Source organism: Nycticebus coucang, chromosome 13, assembly GCF_027406575.1.
Source record: "Nycticebus coucang isolate mNycCou1 chromosome 13, mNycCou1.pri, whole genome shotgun sequence".
In the NCBI taxonomy this organism is placed as follows: Eukaryota; Metazoa; Chordata; class Mammalia; order Primates; family Lorisidae; genus Nycticebus; species Nycticebus coucang.
Genome location: NC_069792.1, coordinates 35,022,287 through 35,046,532, shown reverse-complemented (window position 1 = coordinate 35,046,532; position 24,246 = coordinate 35,022,287). Strand labels below are relative to the sequence as shown.

At 36.2% G+C, this 24,246-nt stretch overlaps 1 protein-coding gene across 2 annotated transcripts in view; it reads left to right on the top strand.

Annotated features, from left to right (window-relative positions):
- SNX16 (sorting nexin 16) overlaps window positions 1-24,246 on the top strand; it is a 54,033-nt gene that overhangs the window by 25,492 nt on the left and 4,295 nt on the right. For both annotated transcript variants that reach the window (XM_053559418.1, XM_053559417.1), the window contains one exon: window positions 3-72. In XM_053559418.1, coding sequence (XP_053415393.1) covers window positions 3-72 — 70 coding nt within the window. The remainder of the gene's footprint in view (window positions 1-2; window positions 73-24,246) is intronic.

Genomic DNA, 24,246 nt, shown 5'->3' with positions numbered 1-24,246 from the left:
AGCCTCGCAGTGAGAGAATTTCTTTGTCTGGATGATCCACCAGGTCCATTTGATAGTCTAGAAGAAAGCAGGGTAAGTGTGTATTACATATCACATGAAAAGAGGAACAAATAATACAGTACAATAACTACATTGTTTCTTGAATGCAGTGGCACACAGCAAAATATTCTAATTTCAGACTATGATAGTTTTGCACAGAATGCTTTTAATGTTTTCAATCAAAGCTTTCTTCATTGAAATACATGGACTTGGTGCAGTAAAAAAAATAAAAATCCGAACATGTCATATTGTCAAGAAAGCTGTAAAATTAAATCCTATTATTCATTATTTTTACTGTTTAAAAAAATGATTTGGAAATTTATATTTATTACATTTGTTAGTACTATTTGTATGCTGAATTTTCTTCTATCTAAGTATCAAAGTAAAGAACCTACACCTAAAATCAAATTTAAAACTTCAGAGGTAGACATGATTGTCATCAGTTCATTCATGTTTGGTGCTACTCAAATTACGTTAATTGACATGTTAAAGTGGCCTATTTTTTGAACCAATGGGCTACACTTACAAAACAGATTTGGTAATAATGGATCAGCTAGGAGTTTATGCAAATTTCCCCCAAATGTTGAATGGTGTTTAAATAGAACTGATTTAGTTGGTCTGTTTTTGTAATGTTTTCAATCAAACTTTATCAGTTTTTTTGTGTTTGAGTGAATGCCATCCCTTTTTAAAACAGCTTTATTGAAGTAAAATGTTCATCTATAATATTCACCCATTTGCTATAATACTTTTAGTAAATTTAAAGAGCTGTACCACCATCACCATCACCCAGAATATTTTAGAATTTTTTTTATCACCTCAAAAATAATTCCTGCAAATCCTTTTGCAGTCATCCTGCTCTTCCAGCCTAAGGCAACCAATATCTACTTTCCTACATATTTTATATAAATAAATATAAATAAAATCATAAACTTTGTGTATAATTGGTATACAATATACATACTGTTTTATGTTTACAGCATGCATAATATAAACTATATGCAATCTCTTGGATCTGGCTTCTTCCCTTAGCATGCTTTGAACGATATTCCATGTTACAGCCTCTATCATTATTTCATTACTACATGGTTTCCATTGTATGAATACACCACATTGTGTTTATCCAGGAACCAGTGAGGGATATTGTCATTGTTTCTAGTTTTGTGCTATTTTGAGTAACACTGTGAACAATTTCATATACATTTTGTATGTACATATTTTCATTTCTCTTTGGATGATCACTAGCAGAATTGTTTGGTCATCTAGCAAGATTATGTTCACTTTTTAAAGAAATAGAGTAACTGTTTTCTGATGTGGCTATGTCATATTGCCTTTTCACTAGTACCCTAGGAAAGTTCCCTTTTCTTTGTGTCCTCATAAACATTTGTTACTGTTTGTTTTTTGAATTATAGCCATTGTGGTGTGTATGTAGTGATGGTTCATTATAGTTTGAATTTGCATATCCCTGATGATTTTTTATAGTGATAATTTTTCATATGTGTTTAGCCATTCACAAGATTTCTTCAATGAAATGTTTATTGAGGTCTTGTCCATTGTTAACTGGGCTGTTTGTCATATTAAGTTATAAGAGTTTTTTATTTTGAATAGAAATCCTTTATCAGATATATGGTAGTGACTGAGTCTCACTTTATCCCCCTGGGTAAAGTGCTGTGGTGTCATAGCCCACAGCACTATTGAGGTCTTGCCCACTGTTAACTGGGCTATTTGTCGTATTAAGTTATAAGAGTTTTTCATTTTGAATAGAAATCCTTTATCAGATATATGACATGACAGAGTCTCACTTTATCCCCCTGGGTAAAGTGCTGTGGTGTCATAGCTCACAGCAACCTCAAACTCCCAGGCTCAAATGATCCTCTTGCCTCAGCCTTCCCAGTAGCTGGGACTATAGGTGCCCACCACAGTGCCCAGCTACTTTTCAGAGATGGGATCTTGCTGTTGCTCAGGCTGGTCTCAAACTCCTGAGCACAAACAATCCACCCTCCTGGGCCTCCCAGAGTGCTAGGATTATAGAAGTGAGCCACTGCGCCCAGCTGATTTGCAGGTATCTTCTCCTGGTCTATGTGTGTCTTTTCATCTTCTTAATGGCATTTTTTGAAATGCAAAAGATTTTAATTTTAATGAGGTTCATTTGACTGTTTTGCTATGGCTTATACTTTTGGTATTACATTATAAGAGCTCTTTGCCTAATCCAAGGTCACAAAAATTTTCCCATACATTTTTTCTAGTAATTTTATGATTTTAGCTCTTACATTTAGATTTATGATCTATTTCATATTAACTTTCTTAACCTGTGAGGTACGGGTCTCCTATAGATATCTTAATTTTTCTCAATTCCCTTTATTTTGTCTTGTTGTCACCTTTTATATCAGATGACCATAAAATGAAGGGTTTATTTCTGGACTCTTAACTCTAATCCATTGATCTATTTATCTATCTTTACACCAGTATGATACTGTTTTATTTACTACAACTCTGTTAAGGTTACCATTTGCATGGTATATATTTTTCTATCCTTTTACTTTTAATCTGTTAGTGTTTTTCAATCTAAAATTTGTCTCTGTACATAGCATCTGATGGGGTCTTGGTCTTTTATTCATTCTGACCTCCATCTTTTATTTTTTTTTATAATTTTATTTTTTTATTAAGTCTTTTGTACATAGATCATAATATGCCCATTTCAGCGTGTTGGATTATTTGTACAAATTGGAGTGCTTACATCATACTAATCAACATAGCTTTCATCTCATTTCTCCAATTATAGCACTAGGACATTTGTGTTCTACACACAATAGAACCAACTTGTACTTGCAATGTGCTCTATAGTTGTGGTCCCCCTACTATCCCCTACTATCCCTCCCACCCCCTCCCCGTCCCTGTCCCTCCCCTTCTCTCCTACATCATAGCCTAATGTTGTGTTTCATTTTTCATATGCAAGTGTGAGTTATTATAAATTGGTTTCACAGTAGTACTGAGTACATGGACACTTTTTTTTCCATTCCTGAGATACTTTGCTAAGAAGAATATTTTCCAGCTCCATTCATGTAAACATAAAGGAGGTAAAGTCTCCATTTTTTTTTACTGCTGCATAATATTCCATAGTATACATATACCACAATTTATTAATCCATTCATGGGTCGATGGGCACTTGGGCTTCTTCCATGACTTGGCAATTATGAATTGAGCTGCAATTAACAATCTGGTGCAAATATCTTTATTGCCAAATGATTTTTCGTCCTTTGGGTATACACGTAGTAGAGGAATTGCAGGATCAAACAGCAGGTCTACATTTAGATCCCTGAGTGTTCTCCAAACTTCCTTCCAGAAGGAATGTACTAGCTTGCATTCCCACCAGCAGTGCAGAAGTGTTCCCTTTTCTCCACATCCATGCCAACATCTGTTGTTTTGGGATTTTGTGATGTGGGCTACTCTTACTGGAGTTAGATGGTATCTCAGAGTGGTTTTGGTTTGCATTTCTCTGATGATTAAAGATGATGAGCATTTTTTTATGTGTCTGTAGGCCGTGCGCCTGTCTTCTTCTTCTGTTCATGTCTCTTGCCCACAATGAAATGGGCAAACAATTGCCCACAATTGTTTTTTGCTTAGTAATAAGTTTGAATTCTCTTTGGATTCTGGTTATTAGACCTTTGTTGGTAGCATAACTTGCAAAAATCCTCTCCCATTCTGAGGGCTGTCTATTTCCTTTACTTAGTGTGTTCTTGGCAGTGCAGAAGTTTTTTAATTTGATCAGATCCCAGTAATGTATTTTTGATGTTGCTTCAATTGCCCAGGGTATCTTCCTTATGAAGTATTCTCCCAGGCCAATTTTCTCAAGTGTTTCCCCTGCACTCTCTCTAAGAATATTTATAGTTTCATGTCTTAAGTTTAAGTCCTTTAACAAGTGAGAGTCAATTTTTGTTAGAGGAGAAAGGTGTGGGTCCAGTTTCAGTCTTCTACAAGTTGCCAGCCAATTCATCCAACACCATTTATTGAATAGGGAATCTTTCTCCCAACTTATATTTTTAAAGGCTTATCAAAAATCGAATGACGGTAAGTGTCTGGGTTCACCTCTTGGTCTTCAATTCTGTTCCATACATCTACCTCTCTGTTTTTGTGCCAGTACCATACTGTTTTGATCACTTTTTTTTACAATAAAGTCTGAAGTCTGGAAGCGTGATTCCTCCCAATTTGTTTTTATTTCTAAGTAATGTCTTGGCTATTTGAGGTTTTTTCTGTTTCCATATAAAACAAAGTACTAATTTTTCCAAGTCTTTAAAATATGAGAGAGGTGCTTTAATAGGGTTCGCGTTAAATCTGTAAATTGCTTCAGTTAGTATAGACATTTTAACAATGTTGATTCTTCCCAGCCATGAGCATGGTTTATTTTTCCATTTGTTAACATGTTCAGCTATTTCTTTTCTCAGAGTTTCATACTTCTCTTTATAGAGATCTTTCACATCCTTAGTTAGATACACTTCCAGATATTTCATCTTCTTTGGCACTATTGTAAAGGGAATAGAATCTTTGATAGTTTTTTACCCTTGACTATTGTTGGTGTATATAAAGGCTACCAATTTATGAGTGTTAATTTTGTATCCTGAGATGTTACTATATTCTTTGTCACTTCTGGGAGTTTTATAGTTGATTCCCTGGGGTTTTCCAGATATATAATCATATCATCTGCAAAGAGTGACAATTTGATCTCCTCTGGTCCTATTTGGATCCCCTTGATTGCCTTCTCTTGCCTGATTGCAGTGGCTAAGACTTCCATTACAATGTTAAAAAGCAGTGGAGACAGTGGGCATCCTTGCCTGGTTCTTGGTCTGAGTGGAAATGATTTCAATTTTACTCCATTCACTATGATATTGGCTGTGGGTTTGCTGTAGATGACCTCTATCAGTTTAAGAAATGTTCCTTCTATACCTATTTTCTTAAGCATTCTGATCAAGAAAGGATTCTGGATATTGTCAAAAGCTGTTTCTGCATCAATTGAGAGAATCATATGGTCTTTGTTTTTTAATTTGTTTATGTGATGTATTATATTTATGGATTTATGTATATTGAACCATCCTTGGGACCCTGGGATGAAACCCACCTGGTCGTGATGTATAATTTGTTTGATGTGTTGTTGGATTCTGTCTACTAGGATCTTATTGAATATTTTTGCATCAATATTCATTAGAGATATTGGTCTATAATTTTCTTTTCTTGTTGGGTCTTTTCCTGGTTTGGGTATCAAGGTGATATTTGCTTCATAGAATGAGTTGGGAAGTATTCCTTCTTTTTTCTATGTTTTGGAAAAGATTAAGTAATATAGGTATTAGTTCCTCTTTAAAGGTTTGGTAAAATTCTGATGTGAAGCCATCTGGTCCCGGGCTTTTCTTTTTGGGGAGATTTTTTATAGTTGATGCTACTTCAGAGCTTGTTATAGGCCTGTTCAACATTTCCACTTCTTTCTGGCTAAGTCTGGGAGGGTGACATGTTTCCAAGTATTGATCTATTTCCTTCAGATTTTCATACTTCTGAGAGTATGAAAAAATACTCAGAAAAGTATTTTTATGTAGTATTCATTAAGGATTTGCTGAATTTCTGAGGAGTCCGTTGTTATTTGGCCTTTATCATTTCTGATTGATGAAATTAGGGATTTTACTCTTCTACTTCTGGTTGGGTTAGTTAACGGTTTATCTCTTTTATTGACCTTTTCAAAAAACCAACTCTTTGATTGGTTGATCTGTTGTATGATTCTTTTGTTTACAATTTCATTAAGTTCTGCTCTAATTTTAGTTATTTCTTTTCTGTCGCGGACCGCCAGTCGATGGGCCTCAGTCCGAGGGTGCTCAGGGTGAACGACACAGGTTGGTTGAAAGGTCGACGCAGGATGAAATGACAAACTGCCACACACCACGAGTGATGATGAAAACAGTTGTACTTTACTGATTTTTAAGTCTGGTATTTATACATTTTTTTCCCAGGGTTTAAACAATGTAATCATTATTTTGTTTATGCTTGTAAATTATCTTTGTGTCTCCAATTACCTTTGTGTCTCCATATGTGGTTTATCATGCACTATATGTTTTCAAGGTTTTTCTTTTTGGAGGGAGGTGGTTTCATTAGTAACACCTGGTTGCTTCCCCTTATCTAGGAATGTCAAGGCTTGTAACTTCTCTTAGTTCTGTAATTGGTCTTAGTTTCTTATGATCTCTTTTAAAAACAGCTGAACATATTCTTTTATGTATAATGCTTGACTACTTCTATATATTTTTACTCTAATTAGTAACTATATTTTGATTCATAGTTAATTGCTTGTTAAACATTAAACTACTCTATTGATTTGTGTTACATATGAAAATTAGTGAAGTAAGATGTTTTTCTAAGTAAAGTTTTACTGCAGGAGGTGATAGTGTATGTCAAGTTGGAACATCTTGTTTGCCGTGCCTGCATTGTCTCAAGTCACTGACATTTATGGTAGGGACGTGCTGTTGTGCAGGCTCTCTTGGAGCCACTGAGTCCGGCACAGCCATACTTGCTGTGTTTAATTGTGGATCAGTAAGTCACTGTGTTTATTCTTAGTTTCTCAAACAATCAAGCATTCAACTGAACAGACAGGTTTCAGAGCAAAGGTTTTTTAGGCTTTTATGCCGCACCTCGTGAGTCATTACGTTCAAACAAAGGCATGCTAGGCAACTTATGCGCTGCTGTCGCAAACCAGGGGTGCTGGGGGTTTCGCTCCGGGGAGCACATACCACCTACTCACGCATTTTATAATGCGGACAGCGCCACTTCACCCCGGCTAGATGCCGGGGGTGCGGCACTTTTCTTCTGCTGGGTTTTGGGTTGGAAAGTTCTTCCTTTTCCAGTTGCTTGAGATGACCCATTAAGTTATTGACTTCCTCTCTTTCTGTTCTCTTGAGGAAGGCTTGCAACGCTATAAATTTTCCTCTTATAACTGCCTTTGCTGTTTCCCAGAGAGTTCATTTCTTCATTATTATTTTGTTCCAAAAATTTGGTAATTTCCTTTTTAATCTCATCTATGACCCAGCTATCATTTAGCATGAGCTTATTTAGTTTCCGTGTTTTTGTATGCGTGTGGAGATTCCTGTTGTTACTGAGTTCAACTTTTATTCCGTGGTGGGCTGAGAAAATAAAAGGAATGATTTCTATTCTTTTAAATTTGCTGATGTTAGACTTCTGACCGGAGATGTGATCAATTTTGGAGGATGATCCATGGGCTGATGAGAAGAATGTGTATTCGGGTTTGTTAGGATGAAATGTTCTATAGATATCTATTCGATGCAAATGTTGAATTAAACCATTCAGTTTAATTCTAAAATTTATTTGCTTAGCTTCTTTTTTTGTTGTTGTTTTTTATTTATTTTTTATTAAATCATAGCTGTGTACATTAATGAGATCAGGGGGCACTGTACCCTGTTTTCATAGACCGTTTGACACATTTTCATCACACTGGTTAACATAGCTAACCTGGCATTTTCTTAGTTATTGTGTTAAGACATTTATATTCTACATTTACTAAGTTTCACATGTACCTTTGTAAGATGCAGGTGTAATCCCACCAGTCACCCTCCCTCCTCCCATCCTCCCCCATCCCTCCCCTCGTTGTCCCCCTTCCCCATATTCTTAGGTTATAACTGGGTTATAGCTTTCGTATAAAAGCCATAAATTAGTTTCATAGTAGGGCTAAGTACATTGGATACTTTTCCTTCCATTCTTGAGATACTTTACTAAGAAGAATATGTTCCAACTCCATCCATGTAAACATGAAAGAGGTAAAGTCTCCATCTTTCTTTAAGGCTGCATAATATTCCATGGTGTACATATACCACAATTTATTAATCCATCTGTAGATCGATTAATAAATTAGCACTTGGGCTTTTTCCATGACTTACCAATTATGAATTGGTCTGCAATAAACATTTTGGTACAAATATCTTTGGTATAATGTAATTTTTCTGTCTTCTGGGTATATAGCTAGTAGAGGAATTATAGGATTGAATGGCAGATCTATTTTTAGATCTCTAAGTGTTCTCCAAACATCTTTCCAAAGGAACATATTAGTTTGCATTTCCACCAGCAGTGTAGAAGTGTTCCCTTTTCTCCACATCCATGCCAACATCTCTGGTCTTGGGATTTTGTGATATGGGCTAATGTTACTGGACTTAGATGAGATCTCAAAGTAGTTTTGATTTGCATTTCTCTGATGATTGAGGATGATGACCATTTATTCATATGTCTGTAGTCCGTGCCCCTGTCTTCTTCAGAGAAGTTTCTCTTCAAGTCCTTTGCCCAGCCTGCGATGGGATCACTTGTTCTTTTCATGCTTATACGTTTGAGTTCTCTGTGGATTCTGGTTATTAAACCTTTGTTGGAGACATAACCTGCAAGTATCTTCTCCCATTCTGAGGGCTGTTTGCTTGCTTTACTTACTGTGTTCTTGGCTGCGCAGAAGCTTTTTACTTTGATGAGGTCCCAGTAGTGTATTTTTGAAGCTGCTTCAATTGCCTGGGGGGTCCTCCTCATAAAATACTCGCCCAGACCAATTTCTTCAAGGGTTTTCCCTGCACTCTCTTCAAGTATTTTTATAGTTTCATGTCTTAAGTTTAAATCTTTTATCCAGTGAGAGTCTATCTTAGTTAATGTTGAAAGGTGTGGGTCCAGTTTAAGTCTTCTAAAGGTTGCCAGTCAGTTCACCCAGCAGCATTTGTAAATAGGGAATCTTTTCCCCACTGAATGTTTTTAATTGGCTTCTCAAAGATCAGATAACGGTAAGTAGCTGGATTCATCTCTTGGTTCTCTATTCTGTTCCATACATCTACCTGTCTGTTTTTGTGCCAGTACCATGTTTTTTTGATCACTATCAATGTATAGTATAGTCTGAGGTCTGGTAGCGTGATTCCTCCTGCTTTGTTTTTATTTCTGAGTAATGTCTTGGCTATTCAAGGTTTTTTCTGATTCCATATAAAATGAAGTATTATTTTTTCAAGATCGTTAAAAGTATGACAGTGGGGCTTTAATAGGGATTGCATTAAAATTGTATATTGCTTTGAGTAGTGTGGACATTTTAACAGTGTTGATTCTTCCCAGCCTTGAGCATGGTATGTTTTTCCATTTGTTCACATTTTCACCTATTTCTTTTCTTAGAGTTTCATAGTTCTCTTTATAGAGATCTTTCATGTCATTTGTTAGATGAACTCCCAAATATTTCATCTTCTTTGGCACTACTGTGAATGGAATAGAGTACTTAACTGTTTTTTCACCTTAACTTTTGTTGGTATATATAAAGGCTACCGTTTATGAATATTGATTTGTAACCTTAGACGCTTCTGTATTCCTTGATCACTTCTACGAGTTTTGTACTAGAATCCCTGGTGTTTTCTGGATATGCAATCATATCATCTGCGAAGAGCGAAAGTTTGGTCTCTTCTGACCCTATATGGATACCCTTGATCACCTTTTCTTCCCTAATTGCGATGGCTAAAACTTCCATTACAATGTTAAAGAGCAGTGGAGACAATGGGCAGCCTTGTCTGGTTCCTGATCTGAGTGGAAATGATTTCAATTAAACTCCATTTAATATGATATTGGTTGTGGTTTTGCTGTAGATGGCCTCTATCAGTATAGAAATGTCCCTTCTATGCCAATTTTCTTAAGTGTTCTGATCATGAGGGGATGCTGGATATTATCAAAAGCTTTTTCTACATCAATTGAGAGAATCATATGGTGTTTGTTTTTTAATTTGTTTATGTCCTGAATTATACTTATAGATTTATGGATATTGAACCAGCTTTGAGACCCTGGGATAAAACGGACTTGGTCATGCTGTATAATTTGTTGGATGTGTTGCTGGATTCTGTTTTTTAGGACCTTGTTGAATATTTTTGCATCTATATTCATTAGTGATATTGCTCTATAATTTTCTTTTCTTCTTGGGTCTTTTCCTGGTTTGGGGATCAGGGTAATGTTTGCTTCATAAAGAATGTGTTCTGTAGTCTTTTTTCTTTTTCTATATTTTGGAACAGGTTGAGTAATCTAGGTACTAGTTCCTCTTTAAAGGTTTGGTAGAATTCTGACATGAAGCTATCTGGTCCCGGGCTTTTCTTTTTAGAGAGATTTCGTATGGGTAATGCTATTTCAGAACTTGATATTGGCCTGTTCAACATTTCCACTTGATTCTGGCTAAGTCTTAGAAGGTAACGTGCTTCCAAGTATTTGTCAATTTCCTTCAGATTTTCATATTTCTGAGAATAAAGTTTCTTGTAATATTCATTAAGAATTTTTTGAATTTCTGAGGAGTGCGTTGTTTTTCGGCTTTATCATTTCTGATTGATGAAATTAGAGGTTTTACTCTTTTTTTTCCTAGTTAGGTTAGCCAATGGTTTATCTATTTTATTGACCTTTTCAAAAAACCAACTTTTTGATTTATTGATCAACCATAATTTAACCATTTTAATCCTTTCGCCACTGTGGAAGTTAGAGTTTGATCAAAAGTTTCTGAGTGAGTTTACTTTTGTGGTAGAGGATTGATGGAGGTTGTATAATTCTTTCGTTTTCAATTTCATTTAATTCTGCTCTAATTTTGGTTATTTCTTTTCTTCTACTGGGTTTGGGGTTGGAATGTTCTTCCTTTTCCAGTTGCTTGAGGTGTCCCGTTAAGTTGTTAACTTCCTCTCTTTCTGTTCTCTTGAGGAAGGCTTGCAGTGCTATAAATTTCCCTCTTAGGACTGCCTTTGAGGTATCCCAGAGGTTCTGATAATTCGTGTTTTCGTTGTCATTTTGTTACAAAAATTTGGCAGTTTCCTTCTTAATCTCATCTATGACCCAGCTGTCATTCAGCATATGGTTATTTAACTTCCATGTTTTTGTATGAGTATGCAGATTCCTGTTGTTCCTGAGTTCAACTTTTATTCCATGGTGTTCCGAGAAGATGGAAGGGATAATTTCTATTCCTTTAAATTTACTGAGGTTAGACTTGTGACCTAAGATGTGATAGATTTTTGAGTATGTTCTGTTTTGCTGATGAGAAGTATGTGTATTCAGTTTTGTTGAGATGAAATGTTCTGTAGATGTCTGTTAAATTCAAATGTTCAATGGTTAAAATTTCTTTGCTCAGCTTCTTATTGGAGGATGTATCCAACACTGCCAAATTAATGTTAAAATGTCCGACTTTTGTGAAGCTGGAGGAAATCAAGTTGCTCATGTCAGAGTTTCTCTTATAAATTGAGGCGCATTCTGGTTGGGTGCATAAATATTAATAATTGAAATCTCATCATATTGAGTATTGCCCTTAACAAATATGAAGTGACCATTCTTATCCTTCCTTAATTTTGTTGGTTTTAAGCTTATTGTGTCTACAAATAGAATTGCAACACCTGCTTTTTTCTGATTACCATTTGCCTGAAATACAGATGACAATCCTTTAACCCTGAGTCTGTATTTATCATTTAAGGTAAGATGTTATTCTTGTATGCAGGAAATCTGGCCTGAGTTTTTGTATCCAGTCAGCTAACCTGTGCCTCTTTAGATAACAGTTTAAGCCGTTCACATTAATGGAGAATATTGGTAAGTGTGGTGAAATTTTGGGTATCGAGTTTTTCAAAAGTCCAGTGGACATTTTTAATCCTTTCGCCACTGTGGAAGTTAGAGTTTGATCAAAAGTTTCTGAGTGAGTTTACTTTTGTGGTAGAGGATTGATGGAGGCTAGGTATGAGAATATCCTGAAGAGCTGGTTTGGTTAAGGCAAATTTCTTCAACATATGAATGTCATTAAAGTATTTAATTTCTCCATCACAAATGAATCTCAGTTTAGCTGGATACAGGATCCAGGGTTGAAAGTTATTTTGTTTTAGGAGATTAAAAGTCGATGACCACACTCTTCTGGCTTGAACAGTTTCAGCAAAGAGATCTGCAGTCATTCTAATATTCTTCCTTTTGTAGGTAATGGAGTTCTTACGTCTGGCCGCTTTCAGAATTTTCTTTTTCATATTAACTTCACTGAAGTTAATTATGATATGCCTGGTGTATGTCTTATTTGGGTAGAGTCATGCTGGGGTTCTGAAACTGTCTGCTATCTGACTTTCAGAATCTCTTGGCATGTCTGGAAAATTCTCTTTCATAATTTCGTGAAGAAGGGCCTCAGTGCCTTGCAAGGCCACTTCATCGGTTTCAGGGATGCCAATGAGGCGGATATTAGCCTTCTTCGCATTACCCCAGAGCTCTCTGAGAGAATGATCTGGTTTTGCTCTCCATTTCTCTTCCACTTTGAGAGTTTGGGAGCGTTCAAATGCTTGGTCTTCAATGTCAGAAATCCTTTCTTCTGCTTGCTCCACTCTGTTACTGAGGGATTCCACTGTATTTTTCAGATTTTGAGGGCTGCAAATTCTTGCTTCAGTGTGTCAAAATCTTTGGTGGTTTGGTCTTTAAATTTGTTAAATTTTTGAGACAACTTTTGAATTTCTCCTCGAATTTCTAATTCCGACTTTTGAATTGCTCCTCGAATTTCTAATTCCAAATTTTCCTCCATTCTATTTATCTTGTTTGCGATCCAAATTCTGAATTCGATTTCTGACATCTCGGCCACCTGTTTATGAATGGGATCTTCAAGTACATCACTTCAAGTACACTTCAAGTACATATCTTTCCTTGGTGGGATTGATCTATTCTGGTTATTCATGTTAGCAGAGTTTTTCCACTGATTCCGCCCCATGATTATTTTTCACCATTTGACTTTTACCCTGGAGCTTTGCTGAGGACCTGTACAGTGCTACGGCCTGAGAAACTCGGGACCTGTTTGGTGTCGTGGGGCTAAGTGGCTCTGTCTTTTTTCAGCTGGTGTCTGTCCGACCCTAGTGAATCAGTTACTCTGGGTTGAAGTCTCAGCTGTGGAGATTACCAGTAATTACATCATCTCGCCACCCACAGGTAACAATTGGAAATGGAAAATCAAACCTTCCTACAACCATACACCCAGGGCACCACTTGGATAGTCCTCAGGCGATTGGTTCAGTTTAAAAGGTCCAAATCAATTGTCTCAGTTAGCGCCTGTCTCAGGTCGGAGAGTTTAAAAGCTCTCTGGCAAATAGATCACTTCTGCTGACAACTCAAATATGATTTGTTCCAGTGCTCCATGAAGTCAGGAGGACCCACCCATCAAATATATTAGTCTGGGAAGTTTGATGTTTCTCTCCCCACCTTGCACCTCTGTCACACCCAGTCACTGATAGTTCCGCAGGGCTGTGACTCTGTTAGTTCCAATGAGCAGATACTCCAGGTGTTTGCACCTCCCAGAATCACAAGGAAATCTATATCTGTTCAGCCAGGCCACTACTCTCTGTCTTTGTCCAGCAGGGGGAGGTGAGGCCTGACAACCTCGGGCGCTTGGTGGAGGCTGAGGGGTGTTCACTCAGTTCTAACCCGCCCCGATTGATGACAGAACAGAACAACTTTGCGGGAATTTGTTTCTGTCCCTGCTAAATTCCCGGGTCCTATGTTTTCGTCCCAGATCTGTTCCGCCATGGTTGCCATCTGAGAAGATGCCCGGCCTCCTCTGGTTGCCCAGAGGTACAAGGGGTGTGACTTCAGAGTATCCGGGGGTGAGCCCTATTGTTGCCAAAAAGGGCTGCTGCTCTGCGCCTCGGGGCACTGCCGCTCCGGCATGGTTCCCTCTCAGCTGGCCATCCTCTCCTCACTCCTGTGCTATAGAATCAGCACTGACCAGCTGCAGTTCAGGCACTGTCCACACCCCTCGAGAAATCACCCAAGAATCTGGACTCCTGGGGGATAGGCCTCTGGACCTCACAGTGAGAGTGGAGGAGAGTGCTGGGAGCTCAGAGTTACAGATAGAGAATATATACAGTTTTATACAGTTTTATGCCTGTCAGGAGAACGCCATGGCACCCTAGTAGGGCAGGTATGTCCAGTTTTTAGAGGGTCTCTACCTTGGAGTGTAGTGGGAGGAACTTTGAACTCTGCTCGTTTGTTTGTGGGGCAGTCCGAGCCATTCTCATGGGGGAGGGGCCTCCCATCTTCTTGGTGATGGATTTTGTACCTTTTGTTTGTATCCTTGGGGTCGCAGCTCACCTCAGCAAGGTTGATGTGCATTTTTCAACCTTCTCTCTTGGTGCAGCTCTAATCCACCAGGTTACTTGCTAAATTTCTGTCCTTTAACTCTCCTTCTGGACAGGAGCCTCTGTGGAAAGCTGGCTTCAGTCAGTCATCTTGTCTCCGACCCCCTATAATATTTAGATAAACTTAACTATGGAAGTAAATGACTTAGTGAAAAATAGAAAATATTGCTGAAAAACCTCAAACAGCAGGCAAATTCAATGTTCTGAGTCAGCTTCAGCAATTTCCTTGTGGATGCCCTCAGACTCCTCAACCCCTCACATCTGGGGTCTCAGTGACATCAGGAGTTGGGAAGGTGCAGAGCTGCCTCTCAGCAAGGCTCCAAGGGTGCTTGTTTGCCCACTGGACTCGGCACCCTCTGTTCCAGGTGGCCCAGGTACTGCGTCCTTATGCACTGGGCAGGTGCCCTGCACCGTCCCGCGCCCTCTTGTCTCTCGCTTAGCTTCTTTTTTGAGGATCTATCCAACACTGCCAGAGGAGTGTTAAAGTCTCCAACAATTATGGTGCTGGGAGAAATCAAATTGCTCATGTCAGTTAGAGTTTTTCTTATAAATTGAGGAGCATTCTGGTTGTGTGCATAAATGTTGATAATTGAAATCTCATCATGTTGAGGGTTGCCCTTAACAAATAAGAAGTGACAATCATTGTCTTTTCTTACTTTGATTGGTTTAAAGCCTATTGTATCTGAATAAAATTGCAACACCTGCTTTTTTCTGATTTCCATTTGCCTGAATTATAGATAACCATTTATTCACCCTGAGTCTATATTTATCTTTTAAGGTAAGGTGAGATTCTTGAATGCATCAGATGTCTGGCCTGAGTTTTTGTATCCAGTCAGCCACCCTGTGTCTCTTTAGAGGGCAATTAAAGCCATTCACATTAATTGAGAGTAATGATAAACCCAACAGAGTTTTGGGTATCGAATTTTTCAAAAGTCCAGTGGACATTTTTAATCCTTTTGCCACTATGGAAGTTAGAATTTGATCAAAAGTTTCCGAGTGATTTTACTTTGGTGGTGCAGGATTGTGTTGTTCATTATGGAGGATAGATCTGAGAATTTCCTGAAGAGCTGGTTTAGTTATGGCAAATTTCTTCAACATGTTAAAGTATTTAGTTTCTCCAGTATAGATAAAACTCAGTGTAGCTGGATACAGGATCCTGGGTTGTAAGTTATTTTGTTTAAGATTAAAGGTCTATGACCACCCTCTTCTAGCTTGAAAGGTTTCAGTGAGAGATCTGCAGTCATTCTAATGCTCTTCCCCTTGTATGTAATGGTTTTCTTCTTACAGCTTTGAAAATTTTTATTCAGGTCGAGTCATGCTGGTGTTCTTAAACTGTCTGCTATCTGAATTTCAGAATCTCTGGGCATGTCTGGAAAATTCTCTTTAATTATTTCATGAAGCAAAGCATGTGTATTCTTTGCAGCAACCACATCACTTTCAGGTATTCCTATAAGGCGAATATTAGACCTCTTCGAATTATCCCAGAGCTCGCTGAGAGAACGATCTGTTTTTGTTCTGCACTTTTTTTCCTCTTTTGAGTGTTTGGGAGCATTCAAAAGCTTTGTCTTCAGTACCGGAGATTCTTTCTTCTGCCTGCTCCATTCTGTTACTGAGGGATTCTACTGTATTTTTTAGATCTTTGAGGGCTGCAAATTCTTGCTTTAATGTGTCAAAATCTTTGGTCATTTTGACCTCCATCTTTTACCTGTGCCATTTTGCCATTTGTTTCCTGTTTGTCTCATCTGTTTCTATCTTCTTCCTATAAACTGCCTTTTAATTATATGAAATTAATACATATCTTTTTGTGATTCCTCTGTAGAACTTTTTACTTCATAGTTACTTTTTAGTGATTGCTTTAGATATTGCATTATGTATCTTTATGATCTATTTAGGAGTAATAGTGTTTCATTCCAGTAAAATACAAACTTCTGTCCACTGTATCTCCTTTCCTCTCCCCTTCTTTGTACTGCTGCTATTGTACACACACACACACACATACAAAAAAAAAATATGTTATAAACTCAACAACTCAGGGCAACAATTTCTTTATGTAATCTTTCATCTATTAAAGAACTTAAGAGAAGAAATGAGGACAAAATATTTCATAGACTCTTTTACTTGCCGCACATTTACCGTTTCTGACCATCTTCATTTCCCTGTAGATCATCTGGTATCACTTCTTTTCAGCCTCAGAGTCTAGGTCGTAACAAATTCGCATAGTCTGCTTATTTGGCAATGTGCATTTTTGAAAATTAATTTTGCTAGCAGATGTTTTTTCTTCTTGTACTTTGTGTCATTCCACTGCCTTCTGGCCTCTATTGTTTCTGGTCAAAAATCAACCTCTAATTGTATTGTTGTTTCCATTAACATGATAAACCATTTTGCTCTTGCTGTGATTATGATGTACTGAGATGTGGATCTCTTTGTGTTTTTCACCCTTCGGCTTGATTGAGTTTCTTGGAAATTGCAGATTAATATTCTACAGCAAACCTGGAAATTTGTTGTCTCTTACTTTTTAAAATATTTTTTTAGTCCCTTCTCTCCCTTCTCCTAGGACTCTCACTAGTAATTTTGTACATGTCTCTGAAGTGCTGTTTTTCTTCAATTATTTTTTTCTTTTCTTTAGACTAGATAACGTCTGTTGATATTCAGATTTACAGATTCATTTTTCTGTCATCTTAAATCTGTTCTTGAGCCCCTCCTTTTAATTTTTCATTCCAGTTATTATGCTTTTCAACTCTAAAATTCCCATTGCAAAGCTATTGGTTTTCATGGTCTATTTTACTCTGATTGAATGTGACCAAATACAAAAAGTATGGACCTTGTCATCTCTCTGTATGCAGACTAAAGTGAACTGTCTCCATATGAAACCAAATTATTCAGGATTATCCTTGTTCTGTTTCACCTAAGTATTCTCGTTAGTGAAACTGACATTATATATGCTACTGTATGACAACTAGGTTACTGTTAATGAAGTTTTTCTGGCAATCTTTAAAAATTCAGCTTTATTCAAAACTATGTATTTTTTCTAACTTGGATATATTCTAGAATTTTGAGACACAGTCTCACTATATTGCCCTCAGTACAGTGCTATGGCATCACAGCTCACAGCAACCTGTAACTCTTCAGCTTAAGCAATTCTCTTGCCTCAGCCTCCCAAGTAGCTGGGACCATAGGCACCTGCCACAACACCCAGCTATTTGTAGGTTGTAGTTGTCATTGTTGTTTGGCAGGCCTGAGCTGGATTTGAACCTGCTAAGTCTGGTGTATGTGGTTGGCGCCCAAGCCGCTGAGCAACAGGCACTGAGCCATTATAATTATGATTATGAGTATTATTTATTTTGGGGGCGGTTGTAGTTGCCATTGTTGTTTGGCAGGCCCGGCTGGATTTGAACCTGCCAGCTCTGGTGTATGTGGCTGGCACCCTAGCTGCTTAAGCCACAGGTGCCAAGCCCGAGAATAATAGACTTATTAGAATGACCTAGAATAAGGATCAGAACACAAAGACTGAAATTGATTTGAGGATTATAAAAATAGTCTGTATGTACAGTGGCAAAATAGAAAAGGCATGCCCTTTCCAAAGGCATTAAAATTCTATTAAAAATTAAAAACTAGCCTAATGAAATATGTGTTTTGGTCCATTCAGCCATTTGAGATTTATTCAGCTATTTGGCCATTTTATCATATAGAATTCTTCCTTCCTAAAGACTGCTGTTAGTTTATTTTTAATGTTTACATTTGCTTTTTTATGAAAACAAATTGAGTATCTTTTTGGTATCTCTTAGTTCAAAATACACCCTACTTAGTGTGTGTCAGGTATTATAACCAGGTAGAGGAAAGAGAGGAGGTGATTTGAGTCAGGGTTTCTCAACCTCTACACTATTGGCATTTAGTGCTAGTAATTCTTTGGTGGCAGGGGGCTACTTGGGGGACCGGCCTGTGCACTAGATATTTAGCAACATTCCAGGCCTAGAATGTTGCTACTAGACACTAGTAGCACTCCCTAGTTATGACAATCAAAAATGTCTCCAAACATTGTCAAGTATTATGTAAGTTTAAAATCACCTCTGGTTTAGAACCACTAATTTAAATAAATCACCAAAGTAATATTAAGTTTATACACTCAACAAAGTAATATGGAATTTTTCTCTAAAATAAATATGTTTTCCTGCAACTGAACTTGAAAATAAGTGTTTATTTGTACAGTAAATTTGAAAAAATTCCATGCTAGTTCTTCTCTTTCAAAATAAAGTTTACAATGACGTTCCAAGATATGTATCTCATTCGTCTGCAGACTTACTTAAGCAGCCTCTCACTTTAAGAAAAATTCTAAGATGACTTATCAACCTCCATCCCTTGGAGTATAAAATTAAACTTATTCAAAGGAAGCTTCAGTCCTGTAAATCTTTAGCCTCCTTCTTCCTGCCCCCCATTGAAGGTAGTCATTTCTATCTTGTCACATATCTGTCCTAAAAGAAGGGGAAAAGGTTAAGGATATAAATTTAGTCTGTCTCCATTTGGGGAAATTCAAATACTTGTAGGAAGAGAAAATACTAGGGAAAAAAATGAGTTCTTACTATACTAGCATTAATGAATAGCTTATAACTAGAAATGAATTATGATTTAAATTTTATAAAAACATAAATTATGAGTACAAATAATTATAGCTAAAATCCTTAAACCATTCACTCACTTAAATTTTGATCTTCAGTTAATCTATAGGTTAAGAACTTCATTTCCTTATTTCTAAATGTGTGAAACCCAGAAAGACAGGTGAAGAATGCGAGTTCTAGTAAATAATGCAACTATATTTTAAGTTTCATTTACTAGCAGATTTTCCAGTACTGATGGAGCAGTTTGTTCTCTATCACAGAAGAAAATCATATATATTACAAATTCTCCTTTAATTAACATTATAATTAATAATGTGTAAATTTAAAATCACCCCTGGTTTAGAACCACTGATTTAAATAAATCACCAAAGTAGTATTAAGTTTATACACTCCAGTTTATTACATATACTTAAATTACTCCCCAAATTTGTTTTATTACTTTATACTTTTACCAACAATATATTTTCCTATTGCTCCATTTCATCAGTAATACTTAGTATTGTCAACCCTTTAATTTTTGTCATCCTGATGGTTATAAAATAGAATCTTGCTGTTATGTTAGCCTAATTTTCTTGATTGACAACTAGTTCAGACATCTTTTGTATGTTTAGTAGCTATTTGATACTTCTCTTACTTAAATTTCCTGTTCCTATCCTTTGGTTAATATTTTCTGTGGTTTTATTTTCTTTCCCGTACCCCAGGACAGAAAGGAAAGGTACTTTCCTAATTTCCTTCTAATAGATTTAAACTTTTGCTTTGAACAATTGATTAGCTTTTTATATACGGATAACCAGTTATCCTAACATCATTTATTGAGAAGTTCATCCTTCCATCACTAAGAATTCCTTTATCCTAAATCATTCAGTATGAATGAGTCTCTTTGTAGTCATTCAATTTTTTTTTTTCAGTAGTCTCTTTCTTTACCCTCTGCTGGGACTATCCTGTGTTGGTCACTATGGTTTTATAAATAATCTTGATAACTGGTAGAGCAAAGGTTCCCTTCCTTGTTCTTCTTTATGTTGGCTATTCACTTTTTCATATGAGTCTTATCATCAACTTAGGAGGTCCATGAATAAATCCTGTTGCCCTTTTGTTTGGAATTATTACACATTTATGGATTAATTTTGAGGAGCATAGTCTTTATAGTATTGAATCTTTCTATCAATAGATTTATGCTTGTAAAGGTCTTTTTTTCAAGTTTTTAAATAGTAGTTGAGATTTTTTTTCTTAAACTTCTAAGGAAAGCCATAGAATTTATTTTTATTTTTGGTGATATCATAATTGGTATTTTTATTACATTTTAAATTGTTGCTGAGGTATTATTGATTTTTGTGTATTGATTTTATATGTTATATCCTTGCTGAAATCTCTCATTACTTTGTAGATCCTTTTGTATTTTCTATTTCATATTATCTACAACATTAACAGTTATGTTTTTCCTTTCTAATGGTTAATATCCTTCATTTTGTTTTTCTGTATTATTGTACGTGCTATGATCTTTGGAGTTAAATTGAAGTAATTATAGTAGCGATCCGTTTTTCTCTCTTCTTAACTTTAAAGGAAATGATCTTATATTTCACCACTGGATATGGTGTTTTCTGTAAGCTGGTGATAGTTGGGGGTTATGATTTTTTGTTTATTATCTTGGTTTTTAGGGTAAGGGAGTCTTCTTCTATTCCTGCATTGCTAAGAGGTTGTAAAGGGGAGTGTGTGTGTGTGTGTGTGTGTGTGTGTATGATTAATTTTTTTTCTTATATCTATAAAGATGATCATATGGGTTTTCTTTTTTCTTTAATCTGTTAATGTGGCAAATTACATTCATAAATTTTCAAATGAGAACACACTGTGTTGTAGGGTTAACTCATACATTCAGTAGGTTTTTGTTTTCATTGCTGGATTTAGATTATAATGATTTTATTTAGAATTTTTGCATCTATGATTTTCCTGTTTTTAGGGCTCTTGTTGAACTCACGTCAAGTTCAGATTAGTTTATAAATTGAGGAATTGTCTTTTTCTGTTATCCAGAACCATTTGAATAAGATGAGTATTTGTTCCTTTAACATTTATTGGAACGTCCCTGTAAAGCAACTTGGATATGGTATTTTCTTTAGTTAATGTGTTAGTTTGCAGGTTAATTTTTCACAACTTATTCCATTTCTTTAATTATTTTATTAAAATTTGTTAGAGAAGGATCAATTTTGATAATTTGTATTTTTCTAGAAATTGACCACTTTGCATAGGTTTTGAAATGCATTGATAAGACTGTTCTTAGTAGTCTCAAATGATTTTTAAAAAATCTCTCAACAGAGTTTTAATTATAAATCTACTTTTAATCTCACCATTGTTTTTATTGCTCTTTTCTTAGAGTCAGTGTATTTTAATAGTTTTTTCAAAGAACCATTTTTTGCTTTTTTGATCTTAAGTTCTTCTCTTGTCTATTAATTTTTTCCTTATACTTGTTGATTTCAGTCTATTCCTTTTGACTTCTTGAGTTGGATCCTTTTACATTTGTTTCCAATACATTTCTTTTGAATTCTGCTTAAATTTCGTGTCACGGGTCTTAATAGTGTCTTCATTGTCATTCATATTTTGTAATGTTTTTTATAATATCTTCTTTGCTCCATACATTTAAAATGCTCTTACATTTTTAAGCATTTTTATATATTATTAACCTTTTTTTCTATTTGCAGTTTTTTCAGAGATTATGTTTTCTATGACACTGATTCCTTTCATTTGGTTTGGTTTTTGCGACAAGTTCTCAGGTTGGAGCGCAGTTTGGTTTGGTTTGGGTTTTGTGACGAGTTCTCTGGTTGGAGTGCAGCTATCATCATAGCTCACTGGAACCTCAAATTCCTGGGTTCAAGTGATCCTCCTTCCTCAGCCTGTTGAGTAGCTGAGGCTACAACTGCCCACTACCACAGTCCACACCTGGCTAATTTTTCTTTCTTCTTTTTTTTTTTTTTTTAATAGAGATGGGGTTTTCACTCTTGCTCAGGGTGGTCTCGAACTCCTGGCCTCAAGTAATCCTCCTACCTGGGCCTCCCAAAATGCTAAAATGACAGGCATGAGCCACCACGCCTGGCTAATGCTAATTATCATTATTGTGGTGGTGCTTTGCAGTCTTCACAATTTGCACATATATAATAAATTTTCTAAAATTTCCATGTACTTGAAAAGAATGTATATTTCCTAATTGTCATACTTAGAGTTCAATATATGTTCATCAGATCAAGTTCATTAATTCTATTGGTAAAATCTTTTAAATCTTAACTGATTTTTTTTCTGTTTAATCCATTAATTACCAACAGTACTATGTTGTATTTACCCTTTCTGCGTTGGATTTGCTAGATTTCCCCTTGTAATTATGTAGTTGAAAGATTCCTGGTAAGTTATTCTTTTTATTATTTATTTTTATTTTTTTTTAGACACAGAGTCTCACTTTATCGCTCTCAGTAGAGTGCTATGGCATCACAGCTCACAGCAACCTCCAACTCCTGGGCTTAAGTGATTCTCTTGCCTTAGCCTCCCAAGTAGCTGGGACTACAGGCGCCCGCCAGAATGCCCAGCTATTTTTTTGTCACACTTTGGCTGGGGCCAGGTTCGAACCCGTCACCCTCGGTATATGGGGCCAGCGCCCTTCCCACTGAGTCACAGGCACTGCCCCCTTTTACTCTTATGTAGTGACTCTTTGTGACTTATAATGTTTTTCACCTTGAATTGCATTCTGCCAACTCTGAAGAAAAACTATAACTTTTGGCGAGGAAAGAGGAAGCAAACATTTGCTTGTTCCCTGATAGGTATGTTTCTAAACTGTGTTTATTACCTAGTAAGGTTACTTACTCAGAGCTAGGTAGGAAGGTAGGTAGGTAGGTAAGTAGATAGATAAGTAGATAGATAGATAGATATAATCAATATATTTGTATTTATTTCTACCATTTTACTTTGTGCTTTTTATTTACTTTGCTTTTTTAAATGTTGCTTTCTTCCTTTCTTCTCTTTTCCCTTTCATGTTATTTAGTGCATTTTTTTCTTTCCTTTTTTCTCTGCTATTAGTTTCTGAGTTCTGTAGTCACTGTCTTTTGTTCAATCAAGTTGTTTACAGCCTTCCATAGTTGGCCATTGTGATGTTTCATGTAGTCAAGCTGCTTTTGATTTACCTGTTTGCCACTTTCATTCCTCACCATTCCTTCTTTTCTTTGGATTCAGTTAACTTCTTTGTTTTTTGGTTTTTGTTTTTTTATTTTTTTGTTAAATCATAACTGTGTACATTAGTGCATTTATGGGGTACAATGTGCTTATTTTATATACAATTTGGAATGCTTATATCAAGCTGGCTAACATAACCTTAAAAGTACTACTTTACTAGTTCTTTCAGTTAAGGTGTTGGTAATGTTTAGGTCTTCAATGTTTGAATTTCTTTTAATCATTCTTAAAGTGCAGTTTAATGTGAGTTTAGAATTCTACCTTGATAGCTATTTTTCTCAGTGCTTTGAAGCGTTTAGCACTGCCTTTGACATGTATTGATGTATGACGTCTACTCTCAGTGCATTTCTGTCCCTTTACAGCAAATTGTTTTTTCTTCCTGGTATGTTAGAAATTTTTCTATTTGAGGCCCAACACGCCTATAGCTCACGCCTGTAATCCTAGTACTCTGAGAGGCTAAGGCAGGAGGATTGCTTGTGGCCAGGAGTTTGAGACCAGCCTGAGCAAGAAATGAGACCCCCATCTCTACAAAAAATAGAAAAATTATCCACATGTGGTGTTGTGTGCCTTTAGTCTCAGCTACTTTGGAGGCTGAGGCAGGAGAATTACTTGAGCTCATGAGTGGTGAGCTATGATCATACTACTGTACTCTAGCTGGATGATAAAGCAAGATTCTGTCTGAAATAAATAAATACAGGCATTTTCTATTTGATTTTGACATTTCCAATTTCGCTATCTTGTATCTAGGTATGTGTTTATTTTTTTCGTTCCTTGGAATATATTATTCTCCCTAAAATTCACATGATGTATTGGCTCATGGTTTTAGATTCTTCAGGAGATACTTGAAATCCAGATTGAAACAGTCTTTCCTGATTTCTATCTGTGTACTTTTATTGTTGGTTTAGCTCTTTCCATCCCTTGCTTTAGCCTGAGTATCTCATTTATTTTGCTAATAGTCCTAAATGTGCTCCTGGTATTCCAACCCAAGAGTCAAGCTTCTCTTCCTTCTCTACAACTCTAGTGTCAATGTGCATGCTTATGGCACTTGTTTTAATTTCTCTTCACTTTTGACCCCTGAGATTTACATTTGTTTCTTATTCACACAGCTATTTTAAAAGTTGGGATTTTAACAAGGCATTTTATAGTTAAAGGCTTTGGTTTATTCCACCATAGTATTATTAATGGAATTTATTCATTGTTGATTTTTTTTCTATATATGAATATATCCAGACTTTTA